The sequence below is a fragment of the Scyliorhinus torazame genome, chromosome 6, assembly GCF_047496885.1.
Source record: "Scyliorhinus torazame isolate Kashiwa2021f chromosome 6, sScyTor2.1, whole genome shotgun sequence".
NCBI lineage: Eukaryota > Metazoa > Chordata > Chondrichthyes > Carcharhiniformes > Scyliorhinidae > Scyliorhinus > Scyliorhinus torazame.
In genome coordinates this window covers 184,845,157-184,866,552 of record NC_092712.1, presented here as the reverse complement: position 1 = coordinate 184,866,552, position 21,396 = coordinate 184,845,157, and the positions used below count along the sequence as shown (strand labels likewise).

At 44.2% G+C, this 21,396-nt stretch overlaps 1 protein-coding gene across 1 annotated transcript in view; it reads right to left on the bottom strand.

Moving 5' to 3' along the window:
• tspan13a (tetraspanin 13a) overlaps nt 1-21,396 on the bottom strand; it is an 80,023-nt gene that overhangs the window by 38,143 nt on the left and 20,484 nt on the right. Inside the window, exon 2 of the mRNA XM_072509173.1 lies at nt 3,723-3,890. Within this exon, the coding sequence (XP_072365274.1) occupies nt 3,723-3,890 (168 nt within the window). The remainder of the gene's footprint in view (nt 1-3,722; nt 3,891-21,396) is intronic.

Genomic DNA, 21,396 nt, shown 5'->3' with positions numbered 1-21,396 from the left:
CGGGAGGCAGGGAGGGGCAGGATTAGGAGGGTGGTGTCTTGCAGAGAGGCGACAGGTAGGGAGGGTTAGGCCTCCCAAACTTGTTGTATTATTATTGAGTGGCGATTGTGGAGAAGGTACAGGGGACCAAGGAAGGGGGGAGGCCCGATACTGGCAACGGCGCCACTCCCGATAGCTCCTGGAAAGTGCTCGGTGAGTCCCACGGTGGTGGCCACTTTGAAGAGGGGGAATCATGCGTTTGAGCCGGGGAGGGTGGATGCAAGGGTTCGGAGATGGGGCGAGAAGGGGATCAAGGAAATGAAGGACTTGTTTCTTGATGGATGATTCGTGAGTCTGGAGGAGTTGGGAGAGAAATATGGATTGGCACAAGGGGAAGGGTTTAGGTACCTGCATGCTCAGGATTTTGCAAGGAAGGTGTTCCCGACCTTCTCGATAGTGCCAGCCTCCTCTTTGCTGGAGGCAGTTCTATCAGCGATAGGGCTGGAGAGGGTGGTTGTTTTGGCGATCTATGGGAGGATGCTGGAGGAGGACAGGATATCTATGGAGAGGATAAGGCGAAGTGGGAGGAGGAGCTGGGGAGGCAACGGAAGAGGGACTGCAGTGTGAGGTGTTGCGGTGGGTAAATGCCTCAACCTCGTTTGCGAGGCTGGGTTGATACAGTTGAAATTTGTGCATAGGGCGCACCTCACAAAATCAAGGAAGAGTTTTTGACCCCGAAGGTGAAGTTTGAGCTGGACAGGGGGAGGCGGGGGGTGAAGGAAGGGTTCTACAATTCTTGGGGTTTGTTAATTATGCACTTTTGGGAGTTGGTTCCCATTGACTGTTGGGGGGGGAAACTGTTCTCTTTTATATATTGTTGCGGTTGTTCGGTTTCTGATTCTCTTTTGTATGGTGAAAATGATGAAAATATCGCGAATTAAAATATATTTTTAAAAATAGGTTATGTTAATGTTTACACTCCATAGGATCTTCTTCCTGTCTTACTTTTATTGCATTGTATCGACATATCATTTGATAGAGGTTTGTTTTGATCAGTGGGTAGGTAGATTGTAGTCACAGAGCAATATTAGAAAACAGTTACTCGGTATATTATGGTATATTGCTGCACAGAGTAGCTAGAAGGGTTAGTGGGCAGCATGGTATTATAGTGGTTAGCACTGTTGTTTCACAGCTCCAGGGTCCCAGGTTTGATTCCCGCTTGGATCACTGTCTGTGTGGAGTCTGCACGTTCTCCCTGTGTCTGCGTGGATTTCCTCCGGATGCTCCTGTTTCCTCCCACAATTCCTGAAAGACGTGCTCGTTAGGTGAACTGGACATTCAGAATTCTCAGTGTACCCGAACAGGCGCCGGAATGTGGTGACTAGGAGCTTTTCACAGTAACTTCATTGCAGTGTTATTGTAAGCCTACTTGTGACAATAAAGATTATCTGGTGACAAGAATTAAGTGTGGGATTCTCCGTCCCGTCGCACCAGCTTTCTGACGTGGCACGCTCCCCCCCAGCAGTCGGCCAATGGGGTTTCTCACTGTGGGCAGCCACACTGCGGGAAATTCCCAAGCGTTGGTGTGCTGCTGGCGCAATGGAGAATCTTGTGAGCAGAGAATCCAGCCTTAAGTATTCCAATGCTGAATCTTATTACTGCAGAAAATAGTCATAAATATCTGGGCCATGCGGAAATGTGCGTTTCCTATAGAAAATCGAACTAATGCCAAGCTTCTAATTCACCACTGTTTGACTTTTCATTTGATCGAGCTACAATAATGGATGAATGCACCCCACACATACTGAGCCAAGTGTCAAAAGTGCACTGTGTGTGTGTGGGGGGGGGGGGGGGGGGGGGGGGGAGAGAGAGAAGGCCTCCAATAAGTCAGCAGCTCTTAAAGGGCTGATGCACACATATAACAGAAAGCATTTGAAGATCTCGGAAGTTTTAGCATTCTGAGTGACTTGAAACAAGATCGAGGGAAAAGTTGTTTTCTGTGGAGCAGAGTAGCAGGTGCCTCTGGGCAACATGAGTTGTTTAGATAGGGAACAGAATGAAGTAATTAAATTGATCACGTGAGCAAATTCAAAATGTTTACCTAACACAGGAGGTTGGGCAAGACTGCTCCAATTTGCCTACTTCATTATGCAACTGCAGAATTATACATCAACTTTGTACAACTTCACTGAGGCAGAATGCAAAGCACTCTGACAACCTTTCCGCTCTCTTACATGGTTTGCCTTTCAGCAGTTTGGCCTTTTAAGTAGGTAGAACCTATATGTGCTTCTAATGCCGCACAAAATTCTTTGGAATCAAGACCCACTAAGATCATTGCTGGTGGAACCAACCTCCCCATTGTCTATTCAGGTGTTTACGGGTGGCGCATCAACTGGTCTGGACTGGACAATGCTCTACCAAATTTTATTCCAATATAGATATTTTGTATTTGATTACTGGAACATGATGTAGAAATGTGGGCAGAGGAAGCACTTAAAGGCACCAGTCCAAGGTCAACTGCTAAATTTTAGGTCCAAAAGGAATGTGGACGTTGTGGTCAAAGGACTGTCACCATCAGGACACCTACCATCGTTACATGTTATTCTCTTTCATATAATAACAGAGCAGACACTGCAATACAGCAGCATGACTCACGATATATTGACACATAACCAGTCATAAGGATTAGTTGCAAAACTGTTTACATTTGGTTTGGTACCTTATTGTTTTACTCTGGTTTCAACACTCAAATTAGGTTGAAACAAATAAGTAGCTGCAGTCTTGATGGACACCATTTAGTAGGATGGCTCAAAGTGGAAGCTTGAGGAGTGGAGCTAAGCTCAAACTGCACAAATATTTCAGATCTCTACCAACTGCAGTATTTTGCTTCTAACCATGTGTACAAGTAGATCTGTTGAATGTGTATAGGACAGTCAATTAGCTTTGAATCCATTATTCAAGATTAAACACTACTCGGGAATACGCACAGCATGTGCCAGAATTATTCAGAAAATCTGCTTAGAACTTTCAAAAGTCAGGCTCTGATTACACAATGGTCAGTTGCTGTACGCTGGGCAAGGAATAGGCACTGCAAGTATACCCCTGGGAAATTAGCCCCTATGGATTATATGGCATTTTCAATGGATTTGAGATGTCCACTTTAACATGTACAGGAAGACCTTGATGCTATTGTTCATGGGTAATCTCAGGATATAATGGCTTTTTTTGTACCGATGTTTAATCCAATTCCAGTATGTCTCAGCCTTACCACACTGGTTCAAATCATGGTTGCACGTCTGAGATTGGTTCATTTTCACATCAGTCATTCTGCGATTTATGAATAAGATGACTAATTTGGAGATGTTTTTTAAAGCTGTGGACACATCACCACTAGAAACAGGATTGAAACTATGTAAATTTAACTTGTGAAAGAATCTTAAACCCAATAGACTTTCATCCTATTTAACTCAGTTAGCAACATGAACACGGGTCCCAAAGGCGAAAGACCAGCACCTAACCCACTACACCACCCAATCACCCAACAAATCAATGTTGCCTCATGGTTTCACAGTCATGTTTTGCACCCAATCATAACAGAATTAAATAAAAATGAATGGCGCATTTTACTGTGTATATTTCTATTTTGTACTTACTCCAGTTCTCTTCCATGCATCATTAAAACCCATTTTTTGAACTGTCTCAATGATCAGAATAAATATTAATTATTTTCTGTTAAAGGATACAAAAAATAGCAACACTTGGTGATGCTTAATGGCTCCCAATAGTCCAATCAAAGCAATAAAGAAAAGAAAGATTCCCACACCAATTACTCCTGCGACAACAGAGAAGCTTGTGACGAGTCCAAAGGTTTTACCCCATGCTGCAATTCCAATCAGCAACAGACTCACCAGCTGTAAAAAGAAAAGCATACGTTTAGAATTACAGAGAGCCAACTTCAGATGATAATTTTGTTCTCACAATCATAAAAGTTTACAGTAAAGGGGAGTACTTTCGATCATTGCTCCCAACAATCAAAAGCTAATCCCATTTTCCTGCAATCCTTTGGGTACAAATATTTTTCCAATTTCCCCTCAAAATAAAGCAACAAATCAAATCTTTGCCTCAAACGCTTCCTGTGACAAAGCATTCTGTACACTAATAGCCCTCTAAATATTTGTTTTTTTCTGCGCCCCCTCATCCCTCTGAACAATGATTTGAATTTGATGATCTCTTGTCTGGCTCCCAATTAAAAAAACATTGGGGCTAGATTTTGCAGCCACGCCCACCTCAAGATCGCCACAGAAGGGACGGGGACCATATAAATGTCCGTTGACCGCGGGCGGGAATTTCTGGTCACCGGGTGGGCGTACCCAAAGAATCCTGCCCATAATTTTCCAAGTCACAAATAAAACTCTTCAGAATTTCTTTGTATTAAACCTGAGCTTAAGCTGCTGCATTGGAAATAGTTCCAGTATCTCGGGAGTCACTTCTTGACCAATCTTCCCACTTCCACATCCTCTTGGAAAATCTATACTGCACCATCTCTTATGATTTTATTGCTTGTTCCACAATTCAGTGTGGTGTACAATTCTCTGTAACCGAACAATGTTTTGTACATAATCATTACTTCCTTTACTCTTCTACTTTACATGTATAAACAAAATGGTACCAGCGTTTTTAAAATACATATAAAGTTTTAGACTTTTTTGATATAAATAATGCAGCAGAAAAAAAATTCAGCACACATCTGGTACCAGGACAGAACAGAGCTGAAAGTGATGTTCCCCAGGGCTCAGTGTTGGGACCCTTGCTTTTTCTAATTCATATAAATGATTTAGAAGTGGGTTTGGGGAAATAAATCTCTGGGCGGAATTCTCCGACCGCAAATCGCGCCACGCCGCCCCGACACCAGCACGCTATTCTCCGCTGAGCGGAGAATCGGCGCCATTGGCGCCGGCGTGGTTGGCGCGGCGCCGGTCGCGGGCCGTTCTACGCGGCCAGCCCACCGATTTTCCAACCCGGATGGGCCAAGCGGCCGTAAGAAAAGAGCCGAGTCCCGCCGGCGCCGTTCTAACCTGCTCTGGGCCAGCGGGACCTCGGCGTGTAAGGTTCGGGTGGCAGCTTTTGGGGGGGAAGGGGGGGGGGGGGGGGGGGGGAGGTCCGACCCTGAGGGGGGCCTTCGATGAGACCTGGCCCGCGATCGGAGCCCACCGATCGGCGTGCCGGCCCCTTGTGGCTGGGGGTCCTCCTTTCCTACGCGCTGGCCCCTGTAGTCCTTCGCCATGTTGCGTCGAAGGAGGCCACTGCACATGCCCGCATTGGCACCGGTGCCACTGTGCATGTCTTCATTGGCACCGGCGCAACTGCGCATGCACAGATTCCACTCCACACAGTTCGCGCCGGGATCTGCAGCTGGAGTGGCGCAAACCACTCCAGCATCATGCTGACCCCCTGGAGGGGCCAGAATTAGTCGTGGGAGCGGCCCGTTCACGACGTCGTAAAACGCGATGGCATTTACGACGGCGTGGACACTCTTGCCGCGGGATTGGAGAGCCCCGCCCACAAAATCTGCAGGCAGAATAGTGAATTGTGAGGATGACGCGGAGCGACTTCAGAGGGACATTGACAAGTTGGCAAAACGGGCAGACACCTGGCAGATGAACTTGCAGCGAAATGTGAGGTAATGCATTTGGTAGAAGAAACATGGGGAGACAATATAGGTTTAATGGTGCAACACTGAGGGGAGTACCAGAGCAGAAGGACGTTGGAGTTCAAGTGCATAATTCCAAGAAGGTGGCCAGGCAAGTTGAAACAAGAATGCAGATAGTATCCTTGAATTTATAAATAGACGCACAAGAGTATAAAAGCAAGGAAGTGATGCTACACCGCTATAAATTATTGGTCAGACCACATTTGGACTATTGTATTCACTTCTGGGCACCTTACTTAAGGAAGGATGTTAAAGCACTGGAGAAAGTGCAGAGGAGATTTACTGGAATGATACCAGGAATGTGGGGTAGGACTCTCCCTTTTGGGGACTAAGTCCCCACCGGAAAACGGGCGAGAATCACTCCGGACTTTTTCCTCGTAAATCCAGGGCGATTCTCCGTTTTCCAGGGGGCTAGCAGAGCCCAGGTGTGCGTCCCGCAAGCTCTGTCTGCCGGCGGGGCCCTGCTGTCCAGACTGCGCGGCCACACATGCACCCGCGCCGCCGACATGGCGGAGCCACACAGCGGGCCCACGCGGAGTAAAGTCGGTCCCCCCCAGATCACGATGGCCTGCCGATCGGTGGCCCCCGATCGCGGGCCTGGTCACCGCTGAGGTCCCGCCCCTGGAGTCAGATTCCCCTCGACTCCCACCGCGACCGCGGGTCCCAGCTCCCGCCTTGTGGTACCAGATGTAAACCACAGAGAGTCTTAGCGGGGGGCCTGTTCCAACAGCCCCTGACCGGCCCCGCGGCGACCGTGCGCGTGTGACTGGCGGTTCCGTGGAGAATCGCTTAAGCACCATCGCGCCGGATTTCCAGCGTGAACGGCTATTCTCCGCCCCCGCGCCAGGCGTGATTCTGGCACGGAAGGTCGGAGAATCCCACCCGTGGAATTTTAGACACAAGAAAAGATTGGAGAAATTGGGCTTGTTCCTTGGAGCAGAGAAGATTAAGAGGCAACCTTATTGAGATGTTCAAAATTCTGAACAATTTTTAAAGGTTACAGAAGGATTCACTGTTTCCACTAGTTGGTATGTCAGTGACTAGAAGGTCACAATTTCAAGATGGTCAGCAAGAGAGCGAGGAGTGAGATGAGGAGTGTGGCGATATACATCACTGTAAGTACACAACACAAAGGATTAATAGAGGGAACACCAGAGACTTGCCACGCAGACAGTCAACCAATAGGTCAGTAAGATAGGACCCGACCAATGGGCAGTCACGATACACACAGAGGTGACACTACCACAGGAGGGCATTACACCAACCCATATAAAAGGACACATCACACATGTTCAGTCTCTTTCCAGTGGAGACACTCAGTGAGTACAGACACACGGTTGATTGAACATCACACCCACCACGTGGATTGTAACAGACTGGTTCGTCAGTCTGGGTAGCTATAGCAGGATTAACAGTAGCATCGATTCCAAGTAGGAGAATTGTTAATAGTTTAATAAACGTGTTAAAGCTATCTCCAAGTCTGAACCTTCCTTTGTCAGAGTGCACATCAAGGAAGCAGCTTATGCTACGACAAGTGCATAACAAAACAAGGAGAAACTACTTTACTCAGAGAATTGTTGCGGTTTGGAATGCACTGCCTGGGAGAGTGGTGGAGGTGGATTCCATAGGAGGTTTCAAAAGAGAGCTAGATATATATATATATTTGACAGTGATGTAATTCGAGGTCTACGGAGTTGGGGCTGGGGAATGGGACTAGCTACGTTGCTCTTTTGGGAGACGGTGCAGATACAATGGGCAGAATGACCGCCTCTGTGTTGTAAATTACAAAAATAAACGCAATGTAAGAACAAACAAGGCAGGGTCACTTCAGAAAAATGAATGTTAAGAACTAGTAATACCTCCAGATTTAATACCGGATTATTCAGAAAATGGGGAGGGGGAAAGAGGATAAGGCCATATAAATATGATAGGATAATGTCTCAGGCTGGCGGACACCTTTATGTATAGCAAAATCAAGACTAACAATATGACTAATGAGAAATCTCACAGGAAACCTTGCAAGAGTAAGTCAGACAATGCAGGATCTAGAACACAAGACATCATAAAACTTGCTCTCCAACTGTTTAGGTTCCACAGAAATCAGGATTTTTTTTCCACCGGGGAAATACAGGAGTTAAGATGCAGGCTTATTTTATCGGGATTTATATATCGGTCTTTGATTTATATATACTTTTTTTTTTTAAAGTTTCTCCGAATGTCAAATTGTTGGCATAGCTGCTCAAAGGATGACAAGGAAGCATTACTGAACATATCTCCCATCTTACAAATGCCTCTATTTCTCCAAGTATCAAATCCATGGTCTATAGACTTGGTGGGAAGTCTGGGCTGCCCTGGATGGGAGAAAGAGCAAGAGTCAGTTTAGATCCTCCTTCTAGTTGACAGTTCATTCTCCATGCTCTAAGAGTATTAATAATAATAGGATTTTCACACCTTGCAGAACCTAACCTAAAGTCCCCATAAAATTGTAGGGCAGCACGGTAGCACAGTGGCTAGCACTGTTGCTTCACAGCGGCAGGGACTGGGTTCGATTCCCAGCTTGGATCACTGTCTGTGCGGAGTCTGCACGTTCTCCCAGTGTCTGCGCGGGTTACCTCCGGGCGCTCCGGTTTCCTCTCACTGTCCAAAAGATGTGGTTAGGTGGATTGGTCACTCTAAATTGCCCCATCAAGTCCAAAAGTTGGTGAGTTACGGGGCTAGGGTAGAGGTCTGGGCTTAGGTAGGGTGCTCTTTCAGGAGCCAGTGTAGACTTGATGGGCCGAATGGCCTCCTTCTGCATTGTAAATTCTATGAAAATAATGGTAGACCGACTATCAAGCCAAATGGAGGTAGGGTCCTTTCTAACCCAATCCCATATAAACTTCTGATGAGAGACTAATTGGTACAATCTAATATTTGGAACACCCAGACTCCCCTTGGAACCTGGGAGCTGCAGCTTGGCGAACTTTAGGCAAGGCTTTGTCTTATTCCAAATAAACAAATTAATCACTCCATTAATCTCTTTTAAGACTCCTGCAGATTGCAAGATTGGCAACATCTGCAAGGGATACAGCAATCTAGGCAAAACATTAATCTTAACCAAAGCAATCCTACCAACCATGAAACCGACAGGGAAGACCACACAGGTTTTCTCGCCTATTGCAGCATCTCGAGCAATTTTGTGAATATTCCACCACACGGTTCTGCTTCAACTAACTTTTGAGGAAGAGTTCCAAAAACACATGATCCTCAGAGAAAGAAATTCTCCTCACCTATATCTTAAATGAAGGACCCCTTATTTTTAAATAACGATCCCTAGTTCCAGATTCTCCCACAAGAGCAAGCATCGTCTCCATATCCAAATGGTCAAGATCCCTCAGGATCTTAAATGTTTCAATTAAGGCACCTCTTACTATTCTAAACTCTAGCCTAATGTGCCCAAACATTCCTCAAAAGATAACCTGCCCATTTCTGGTATTAGTCTAGCAAACCTTCTCTTAACTGTGTTAATACCGTCCCTAAGTAAAGAATCCAATACTGTCCACAATACTCCAGATGTGGTCGCACCAGTGGCCTGTACAACTGAAGTATAACATTCTTACTTTTATAATCAATTCCCCTCACAATAAGTTATAATATGCTATTAGCTTGCCATACACGTCACAGATGTCATTGATGTTTACAGCATTGAAACAGGCTCTTCGGCCCAGTTTGTCCATGCCACCCAGTTTCTATCACTAAGCTTGTCCCACTTGCCCACATTTGGCCCATATCCCTCTATACCCACCCTGCCCATGTAACTGTTTTTTAAAGGAAAAAATTGTACCCGCCTCTACCACTGCCTCTGGCAGCTCGTTCCAGATGCTCACCACCTTCTGTGTGAAAAAAATTCACCTCTGGTCTCTTTTGTATCTCTCCCCACTCACCTTAAACCTATGCCCTCTAGTTCTAGACTCCTCTACCTTTGGGAAAAGATGCTGACTATCTACGTTATCTATGCTCCTCATTATTTTATAGACCTCTATAAGATCACCCCTAAACCTCCTACGCTTCAGGAAAAAAAGTCTATCCAGCCTCTCCTTATAACTCAGACCATCAAGTCCTGGTAGCATCCTCGTAAATCTCTTCTGCACTCTTTCTAGTTTAACAATATCCTGCCTATAATAGGCTGACCAGAACTGAATGCAGTATTCCATGTGTGGTCTTACCAATGTCTTGTTCAATCCCAACTCCTGTATTCAATATTCTGACCAATAAACCTAGCATGCCGACTGTCTTCTTCACCACCCTGTCCAACTGTGACTCCACCTTCAAGGAGCTATGAACCTGTATCCCTCGATCTCTTTGTTCTGTAGCTCTCCCAACTTCCTACTATAACGGAGTAGGTCCTGCCCTGATGTGATCTACCAAAATACATCTGCCATTCGTGGGCCGAATGGCCCAATTGGTCAAGATCCTGTTGCAATCTTATATAACCTTCTTCACTATCCACTATGCCACCAATCTTGGTGTCATCTGCAAACTTACTAACCATGCCTCCTACATTCTCATCAAAATCATTTGTATATACAACAAATAACAGTGGACCAAGCACCAATCCCTGAGGCACACTGCTGGTCACAGGCCTCCAGTTTGAAAAACAACCCTCCATAACCACCCTTTGGCTTCAGTTGCCAAACCAGTTTTGTATCCTATTGGCTACCTTGCCCGGGATTCCGTGTGATTTAACCTTTTGCAACAATCTACCATGCGGTACCTTGTCAAAGGCCTTGCTAAAGTCTATGTAGGCAACGTCGATTGCACTGCCCTCATCTACCTTCTTGGTTACCCCTTCAATAAACTCAATCAAATTTGTGAGACATGATTTTCCCCTTTCAAAGCCATGCTGACTTTCTCTAATTAGCCCTTGCCTGTCTAAATGCCTGTAGATCATGTCCATCAGAATACCTTCTAACAATTTACCCACTACAGAAGTAAGGCTAACAGCTCACAATGAATCCTTGTTAATATCTTTTTGAAAGACTCGCACTTACCAGCTGTCCCCTTGCCTGCAAATAGGCACCCCCAATCAACTTTTGAAAGTTCCCGCCTAATAACCTCGAAATTGGCCTTGCCCCAATTTAGAATTTTAACTTTTGGGCCCGAACTATCATTATCCATAGCTATCTTAAAATTAATGGAATTATGGTCATTGGTCCCAAAGTGATCCCTCACTTCCATCACCTGCCCTTCTTTATTCTCCAAGAGTCATCCACATATTGAATGAGGAATTCTTCCTGAATACACTCAACAAATTTCTCTCCATCCAAACCCCTAGTGCTATGACTGTCCCAGTTAATGCTGGGAAAGTTAAAGTCCCCAACTATTACCACCCTATTTTTCTGGCAGCTATCTATAATCTCTTTAGATATTTGCTCCTCAATGTCCCGATAATAAACTCCCCAATATGCCAAATTATTTACTGTGCCTGCATACCAACCTTCTGTGATTGATGCACTGGAACACCTAGATCCCTCTGAATCTCAGAGCTCTGCAATCGCTCGCCATTTAGATAATAGGCTTCTTTTTTTATTGTTCCTGCCAAAATGGACCACTTCATATTTTCCCACGTTATAGTCTATTTGCCAGATCTTTGCCCACTCACTTAACCAATGTCACTTTGTAGCCTCCTTACGTCCTCTTCACAACTTTTCCTATCTACCTTTGTGCGTACTGTCAGAAAATTTGCAACCATACCATCTGTCCCTTCATCCAAGTCATTTATAAAGGTTGTAAAAACTTGAAGACCCACTACTGATCCCTGTGGCAGACGATTGGTTAAATCCCAGCAATCAGAAAACGACCCATTTGTGCCATTCATCCCACCTCGTTTACTTCCTGCCAACCAATTTTCTATCTGACTATCTTTCAATATTTCCATCAGACTATTTTCTCTTGCACTTTTCTAACAAGCTTCAAGACATCTTATGATGCAGTTTCAGATGATCTTATACACACTGCAGTCGCTTCATCGATCCAATTGGCTATTTTTTGAAAAATTGTCAAATACAACCTGCCCTTTTACAGATCTGTGCTGATTGTCCTTGATCAGTTAAACAATTTCTAAATGCTTACAGACCTTCTCAAATTATGGATGAGGAAAAAGAAATACTGCTTCTTTTAAAGCTGTGCAAAAATCATGGTGAACTCAATTTCAAGGTCAATGTTCCAACACACGCTACCACTAATTCCTCTTCATTTAACACACTTCACATGTAATTAATATTAAATGTCATAACCATGTATTTAATAACATATTTAAACTGATACATAGAATAAATGTTATTTTAGGGGGGTTTGGCAGGGTGTTTCCCAATGGCTTTTTGGATGAGATCCAGACCTGGATTCACCCACACTCAAGTCATTTTTTGGGAGCTCGAGGAGTTTCTAGTCCACACTTCAAACTTTTTCTCTGCAGTGGGGAATAAACTCACCAGCCAGACCGCTCCTCAGATCGGATGCCATTTTGAAACCGTGCACCGATCTCCAAGTGCGTTTGAGGGTCCCCCACGGATAACGCCATCCACGGACATGGCCATCACCCCCTTCCCAAGTGAGCACACCCCATTATGGGGTCAATGAAGATCCCCCACCTTTAGGGCCTCTCCCTTCACGATACCCCTGCATACTCCCCTCTACCCCAACTCTTCAAAGTCCCCTTCATCACCCCCCCCCCCCACCTTTCATGGGCATGGCCCTCCTCAGGTCATGACACTTGGTAATGCCAACCGGCGAGCCTGCCCGGAGAGTGCCCCAGATACCCTGGCAATACTAATCGGACACCCCATCATTGAGGGCCAGTGGAAATACGAGGAGACTGCCGCCTTGTCTCAGACTACCCGAGGAGGGCTCAAATGGCCTCTGCGAACCCCCCCCCCCCCCCCCCCCAACACCCAGGCGTGGTGACTGCCGGAAGCCAGGAGATTGCGGACTTAACCCGGCCGTGCATATTTACATGAGCCTAATGTATCATTTAAATATGATTATCTGGATCGTGACCCAGATCGAATCAGAGTAACTCACGTGCGGTTTAGTGCCTGGCACGAAGCCGGCTTTGGGCAACGAGATCAGTGCCCGGCAGAACACGGTGGCAAAATTACGCCTGTAGACTTGCTTGCTAACAACTGCTCAAGAAATTTGAAGAATGAATAACAATTGGCTTCAGATCAGTATAACTACTTCTAATGGAATAACGAGCTGTAGTTAAATGTCTCAAAGTCTCCAAGGATAAGTTATAGACAAAACATTTCATTTTAAAATAACATTGAGAAGGAAGTTTAAAATCAGACAAAATCTCTCATTGGAAGCTCTTACAAAGAATTCCCATTTCCATTGATGCAGAAAGTCATTGTTTCTCTCAAAGCATTACTAACACTATTTACAGCAGTCTTGCTTTGACATTATAAAAAGAGGTCATTGTTATCTTGTTTGCCATGGGTGATGAAGTACAAAAGGTACCAAGCAACACCATGTTATAATTTATCCACAAACTGAGGTCTCAAATAACAATGTGCTGCTTAGTACTATATAGTAACTTGCCCAGAATTATAAAGCATAATTACTGTTTTACATGTCTTAGTAAAATTCATTTGGGGGGGGGGGAAGCAATACATTCAGTGTAATAGTATATCCTGGGAAGTTTATCACTGCCAAAATGGCTGTTATCTTTTGAAATGAACAATTTGTCATCATTCAATGCAAGAAAATATTCCATTATGCAATTATCTCAAAGAAAATTATGGATTAAAGCAGAGGTTCAGCAGTTCTCCACAAAAGGATGAAGGACAGGGTGGGAAATCACAGGTGAAACATATAGGTTCCTTTTGGTCATTAGTTGCTAGCTAAAAAGCATTGGCAAAGCTCTCAAAATCGGTTGCCTTGCCCAACCTCTTACTTAAACATGTAACTGTAAATGGATGGTGGAAAAATAAGATTGGAGGGGGAAAATCTGTTAAACTGTCAACTGAGAATTTTTAATCACGCAATTTTACATCTAGTGTAATGGTTCTGCTCAGTTTATTGATAGTAACTGATAACCAACATTTATCAATAATCATTAGGTAGCACCGTAGCACAGGGGCTAGCACAGTTGCTTCACAGCTCCAAGGTCCCAGGTTCGATTTCCGGCTTGGGCCACTGTCTGTGCGGAGTCTGCATGTTCTCCCTTGTCGGCATGTGTTTCCTCCGGGTGCTCCGGTTTCCTCCCACAGTCCACAGATGTGCAGGTTAGGTGGATTGGCTATGCTAAGTTGCTCTTAGTGTCCCAAAAAATAGGTTAGGTGGGGTTACTGGGTTGCGGGGATAGAGTGCAGGTGTGGTCTTGGGTAGGGTTCTCTTTCCAAGGGCCGGTGCAGACTCAATGGGCCAAATGGCCTCCTTTTGCACTGTAGATTCTATGATTTATGTAGGGAAACATTTGACGTTGCTTCAACACGGAGCTGCATGCACACCAAGCAGATTGAAGATGGGGCGGGGCGGGGGGGCAGATCAAAGGAAGGGAGTGCAAGTATGGTTTAAGTAGCACCCTTGAAGGAGACAGGAGACTTAATGATTGCACAAAATGTTACAGTACAGGGAACTGGAAAGAGAATTCAACAGTACACAAGTGAGTAAACAAAATGTGAGAGATTGTGAGACAGCGAGGCAAAAGGCAAGAGACTGCAGGACAGAACAGCTAAAACTGAGACTCCCAGGACAGAGACGGGGTTACCCATCAGCAGGAGGAGCCAGTCAGAATGAAAGAACTCGAGGTGTGGCATCACAGGAATGTAGTAGATGTGTCTTATCTATTTATCTTATCTAAATTAGGGAATTTTAATCAGGATAAGTAGAACATTATCAGAAGCCCGACGAGAGACATTAAAATGTAATTAAGAAAACAATTAATTATTTAACTAAAACACAATAAAGGTGACAGGTGATGCACTGCAGCTGAAGTACGTGGAGCCTGCTTGAACACCAGTGTGATCCAAGACAAACACAACCTCAGTAAGTGTCTGTGGCTCTGAGTTAATGACCTGGAGTCTGAGATTTGGACACCATGATGCATCACAAGGTGGAAAATTACTTGCACACTTTGATCCATAAGGCAGCCACACCACTTAGGCTAGGACCTTCTGATTTGGGCTATGGCCAAGCACAGAAGGGTGTGACTGCAACTGAGGTAGGCATGGGGATTGAAACGGTAGAAGTGGAGGAGCCTCAGCCCTTGTAATTGGTTTGAAGTTCTTGTAGCTTGTATGGATGAAAGCAGGGATTGCAGGGTGGATGAGCGATCTGACCAGCACACTATGGTGCAGGTAACCATTTAAGCAGGGCTACTAAATAGGAATATCGTGGTAGCAGGAGATAGTCAGAGAGATAGTTCTCTGATGCTGACAGCAAGAGTCCATAAGATTGCATTGGCTGCTTGGTGGCAGTGTTAGGGATATCTGCCAGGGCTGGAGAGGAACTTCCTGTGGGAGGGGGAGGATCCAATTGTCATGGCCCACATAGATACCAGCAACATAAATAGGATGAGGAAAGAGGCTCTGCTTGACGGTATGAGCAGCTAGGGGCTAAATGAAAAAGAACCTCTGCTATTAACACCTACTCAGGACCAATGTTCATTTTTTTACTACTGCCATTACCACCTGCTTTGCCTTTTGTTCCATTACATCGTTGGTGCTTAATTTTCCCAACATCTAACCTATCCCTGACCTTCCCTTTTACTCCACCTGGCCCACCCCCCACTCCCCCAACTTCACTCCACTTTCAACAGCACAAAATCCCATTTCAACCTTTCTTCACCTCCGAAGGACTTCGAACATTAAATCTGTTTATCTTTCACCGGGTGCTGCCGCCAGGCCTGCCGAGTATTTCCGGCATTTTCTGTTTTTGTTTTAACGGTAATAATCTCTTGAAGTAAGCAAATTGACACATCGAGTAAATAAGATCAGAGAGTTGAATGTGTGGCTCAAAGAATAGCATGGAAGAAAAGAGTTTCAATTCATGGGGCACTGGAACCAGTACTGGGGAAAGTGGGTTCTGTAACTTTGGAAAAGTCTGCATCTGAATTGTACTGGGAGCTGTGCTCTGGTGAGACATATAACCAAGGCATGAGAGAGGGGTTGGAAATAAATAGTGAGGTTGAGAGATGAAATGAGTGAAGAGCTGGTAAATTGAAGAAAAGACAAGGCAAGAGAGCAAGGTAGCAATAAAGGCAATGATAATCAGAGCGTGGAAGGAACGCAAGAGAGAGAGATAGCTAAAGTGAACTTGTAAATTAGATTAAGAAGTAGGTCAGCAGTGATGGAGCAAAAGAGGTTGAATAAGGAAATAGTGGATGCAGTGAACACATTTTGTGTCTGCCTTCACTATGGAAGGCAGAAATAACATTGGAAATAATTGAAAATCAACAGGCAAAGGGATCATATTACAATTACAATCACCAGGGAAAGGGACTGAGAAAATCATTATAACTGAAGCTTGACAAATCCTCAGGTCCTGATGGACTTCACCCTAGAGTTCTAAAAAAAGTAGTTGCCGTGATCACAAAATTGTTACAGGGCCCATTTGGCCCATCGTGCATGTACCAACTATACAAATATTCATTATGGCTTAGTGCCATTCCCCCACCTTTTAGTCAATTAATTGGTTTTCATTTTCCAAAACTCCAAGATTTTGGAAGGTCCCATCAGTTTGGAAAATAGGGAATATCACTACTCCATTCAAGAAGAGGAAGAAACATAAAGCTGGAAACTACAGGCCAATTAGCCTAATGATTACAGTGGGATGAGAGAAGAACTAGCTAAGGTAGACTGGGAGCAAAGACTTTATAGTGAAACAGTTGAGGAACAGTGGAGAACCTTCCAAGTGAGTTTTCATAGTGCTCAGCAAAGGTTTATACCAACAAAAAGAAAGGACGGTAGAAAGAGGGAAAATCAACCGTGGATATCTAAGGAAATAAGGGAGAGTAACAAATTGAAGGAAAAAACATACAAAGTAGCAAAGATCAGTGGGAGACTAGAGGACTGGGAAATCTTTAGGGGGCAACAGAAAGCTACTAAAAAAGCTATAAAGAGTAAGATAGATTATGAGAGTAAACTTGCTCAGAATATGAAAACAGATAATAAAAGTTTCTACAAATACATAAAACAAAAAAGAGTGGCTAAGGTAAATATTGGTCCTTTAGAGGATGAGAAGGGAGATTTAATAATGGGAGATGAGGAAATGGCTGAGGAACTGAACAGGTTTTTTGGGTCGGTCTTCACAGTGGAAGACACAAATAACATGCCAGTGACTGATGGAAATGAGGCTATGACATGTGAGGACCTTGAGAGGATTGTTATCACCAAGGAGGTAGTGATGGGCAAGCTAATGGGGCTAAAGGTAGACAAGTCTCCTGGACCTGATGGAATGCATCCCAGGGTGCTAAAAGAGATGGCTTGGGAAATTGCAAATGCACTAGTGATAATTTACCAAAATTCCCTAGACTCTGGGGTGGTCCCGGCGGATTGGAAATTAGCAAACGTGACACCACTGTTTAAAAAAGGAGGTAAGCAGAAAGCGGGTAATTATAGGCCAGTGAGCTTAACTTCTGTAGTAGGGAAGATGCTGGAATCTATCAAGGAAGAAATAGCGAGGCATCTGGATGGAAATTGTCCCATTGGGCAGACGCAGCATGGGTTCATAAAGGGCAGGTCATGCCTAACTAATTTAGTGGAATTTTGTGAGGACATTAACAGTGCGGTTGATAACAGGGAGCCAATGGATGTGGTATATCTGGATTTCCAGAAAGCCTTTGACAAGGTGCCACACAAAGGGTTGTTGCATAAGATAAAGATGCAAGGCATTAAGGGGAAAGTAGTACCATGGATAGAGGATTGGTTAATTAATAGAAAGCAAAGAGTGGGGATTAATGGGTGTTTCTCTGGTTAGCAATCAGTAGCTAGTGGTGTCCCTCAGGGATCAGTGTTGGGCCCACAACTGTTCACAATTTACATAGATGATTTGGAGTTGGGGACCAAGGGCAATGTGTCCAAGTTTGCAGATGACACTAAGATAAGTGGTAAAGCAAAAAGTGCAGAGGATACTGGAAGTCTGCAGAGGGATTTGGATAGGCTAAGTGAATGGGCTAGGGTCTGGCAGATGGAATACAATCTTGACAAATGTGAGGTTATCCATTTTGGTAGGAATAACAGCAAAAGGGATTATTATTTAAATGATAAAATATTAAAACATGCTGCTGTGCAGAGAGACCTGGGTGTGCTAGTGCAAGAGTCGCAAAAAGTTGGTTTACAGGTGATTAAGAAGGCAAATGGAATTGCTAGAGGGATGGAGTTTAAGACTAGGGGGGTTCTGCTGTAATTGTATAAGGTGTTAGTGAGGCCATACCTGGAGTAGTGTGTTCAGTTTTGGTCTCCTTACTTAAGGACTTACTGGCACTGGAGGGTGTGCAGAGGAGATTCACTCGGTTAATCCCAGAGCTGAAGGGGTTGGATTACGAGGAGAGGTTGAGTAGACTGGGACTGTACTCGTTGGAATTTAGAAGGATGAGGGGGGGGATCTTATAGAAACATATAAGATTATGAAGGGAGTAGATAGGATAGATGCGGGCAGGTTGTTTCCACTGGAGGGTGAAAGCAGAACTAGGGGGCATAGCCTCAAAATAAGGGGGAAGTAGTTTTAGGACTGAGTTTAGGAGGAACTTCTTCACCCAAAGGGTTGTGAATCTAAGGAATTCCTTGCCTAGTGAAGCAGTAGAGGCTCCTTCATTAAATGTTTTTAAGATAAAGATAGATAGTTTTTTGAAGAATAAAGGGATTAAGGGTTACGGTGTTCAGGCCGGAAAGTGGAGCTGAGTCCACAAAAGATCAGCCATGATCTCACCGAATGATGGAGCAGGCTCGATGGCCTACTCCTGCTCCTAGTTCTTATGTTCTTATGTTTCATGAGAAAATGCCAGTCTATTATTAAGGAGGTTATATCAGGGCACTTAGAAAACCTTAATGTTATCAGGCAGAATCAACATAAGTTTTGGTGAGAGGGAAAAAGAGTTCTTTAAGAAAGTAATAAGCAAGGTGGCTAAAGAGCAACCTGTAGAAACTGGGCAGCACAGTCGCACAAGTGGATAGCACCGTGGCTTCACAGAACCAGGGTCCCAGGTTCGATTCCCCGCTGGGTCACCATCTGTGCAGAGTCTGCACGTTCTCCCCGTAGCTGCATGGGTTTCCTCTGGGTGCTCCGGTTTCCTCCCATAGTCCACAGGCGTGCAGGTTAGGTGGATTGGCCATGATAAAATGCCCTTAGTGACCAAAAAGATTAGGAGGGGTTATTGGGTTACGGGGATAGGGTGGAAGTGAGGGTTTAAGTAGGTCAGTGCAGACTCGATGGGCCAAATGGCCTCCTTCTGCACTGTATGTTCTATGTGGTGTACTTGGATTTCTAAAAGACATTTCACAAAGCGCCACATCAAAGGTTACTTCACAAAATAAGAGACGATGGTGTTGGGGGCAATATATTAGCATGAATAGAGAATTGGTTGGTTAACAGAAAAGAGACTAGGGATAAATTGGTCATTTTTGGTTTGGAAAGATGTAACTAGTGGAGTGTCACAGGGATCAGAGCTCGTTCCTCAACTATTTACAATCTATATCAAGGACTTGGATGAAGAGACCGATGTACGGTTGCAAAATTTGCTACTGACACAAAGATAGGTAGGAAAGTAAATTGAGAAAAGGAGATAAGGAGTCTATAAAGGGATATAGATAGGTTAAATGAGTGGGCAAAAATGTAACAGAATATAATGTGGGAAGATGTGAACATGTCACTTGGCAGGAGGAATAGAAACGCAACATATTTAAATGGAGAGGGATTGCAGAGTTATGTAGTTCTGTGGTAGAAAGGGATCTTGATGTGCTGATACATGAATCACAAATATTTGTATGCAGATACAGCAAGTGGTTAAGGCGGCAAATGGAATGTTGGCATTTACTCCAAAGGGAATGAAACATAAAAGTTGCTACAGTTGTCGAGGGTGTTGGTGAGGCTTCATCTGGTGAACTGTGTATAGTTTTGGTTTCCTTCTTCAGGAAAGGATATAACTGCAACAGGAACAGTTCGGAGAAGGTTCACTAGGCTGATTCCTGGGTTGAAAGGAGTTATTTTAGGAGGAAAGGGAGGACATATTGGGCCTGTATCTATTGGAATTTGGAAGAATGTGAAGTGATCTTATTGAAACATACAAGATTGTTAGGGGACTTGAGAGGTGCATGCTAAAAGGAGGTTTTTCCTTATGGTATGGGAGGGACTAGAACTAGGGCAGAGATAGTCTGGCGCAGTGGGTAGCATCCCTGCCTCGGAGTTCGAAGCACGGGTTCAAGTTTCATTTGAGGACTTGATGGCCAAAGAAGATGCCTTCAAAACACAGCCAAACAGGGTCAACTTTTAACATAGTACGATGCCAGCTGGGAAGAGTGGGAAAAAATCGTGGTCAGCCATGTGATGGAAAGAAATCGGAGCTTGTAACATCACTATCCATAGCTCTTGGCTACAACTTGCATGTAAAAGTATACGCTGTCACAACATTTCGGACTCTTGAAGGGACGGTTGGCTGGATGGTCATTGTGGATCAGAGTGGTACCAACAGCACAGGATTTCTACCCCACTCTGGCTATGGTAGATTCAGGATCTGCCTCCTTGACCTACCCATGGTGGAGATCTTGGATCTATTGGTTGAATCTGCCTTCGGGCTGCAAACTCAAGGTTAAGAACTTGAGGATCAAGTTTAAAAATAAGGGGTTTTCTATTTAAGATAGAAATTAGGAGAATTTGTTTCTCTTAGAAGGTTGTTAGTCTGTAAAAGTCTCTTCTCTAGGTAACAGTGGAGCAAGGGTCATTGAATATTTTTAAGGCTGAGTTAGACTTGAGTCAAGAATTTAAGGATATAGGGGCTAGGCAGGAAAGTTGAGGCCAGAATAAAATGTACAAAACGTTTTGCTACCTATGAAAGAGTGAGAGGAAGGATGAAAATTCAAATTCAAAGAGCAAAGGCTAAAAGGTGAGGTTTAAGGATGGAGAATATTGCAAAGTAGAGCTTATGCATAGGATGGCGATAGGCAAACCTACTTGCTTGCCCTGTTTTACAGAATGAATTTGCATGTTAGGCATGAAAACCAACATAAACATAACACAGAAGATTAATGGGAAAGCATATAATTTTGGGAAATGAATATGATCCTCTCCATAGAGTTAACAGCTGAAACAAATACAATGCATTAATAATTTAAAATGTCATGTGACAGGATATATTCTTTGTATCAATGTTGGAACTCCTCTACCTCATTTGCATCAATGAAGTGAAATAAGGTTACTTTGCAATGGTTTGATCCAGAGCCAGGGAGAAAAATCATGGACCCTGGTCCATCTCTGCTTTCCAGGCCCCTTATTCCCCACATCCTCCCCCCCCCCAACCCCACTCCCATTTAACCCTCCCTTTCCATCATGATATTTTGTCTCCTTTCAAGATTCACCAATCAAGTCACCAAACAATCATAGAACGGTACGAGTAAAATGATAATGCAGATTGTTGGTATGTGGTTACAACTATAATCAGATGTATGTGTAGCTTGAGTTATTAATATTAAGGGCAGCAATGATATAATGCAATGTTAGAACATAGAACATAGAAA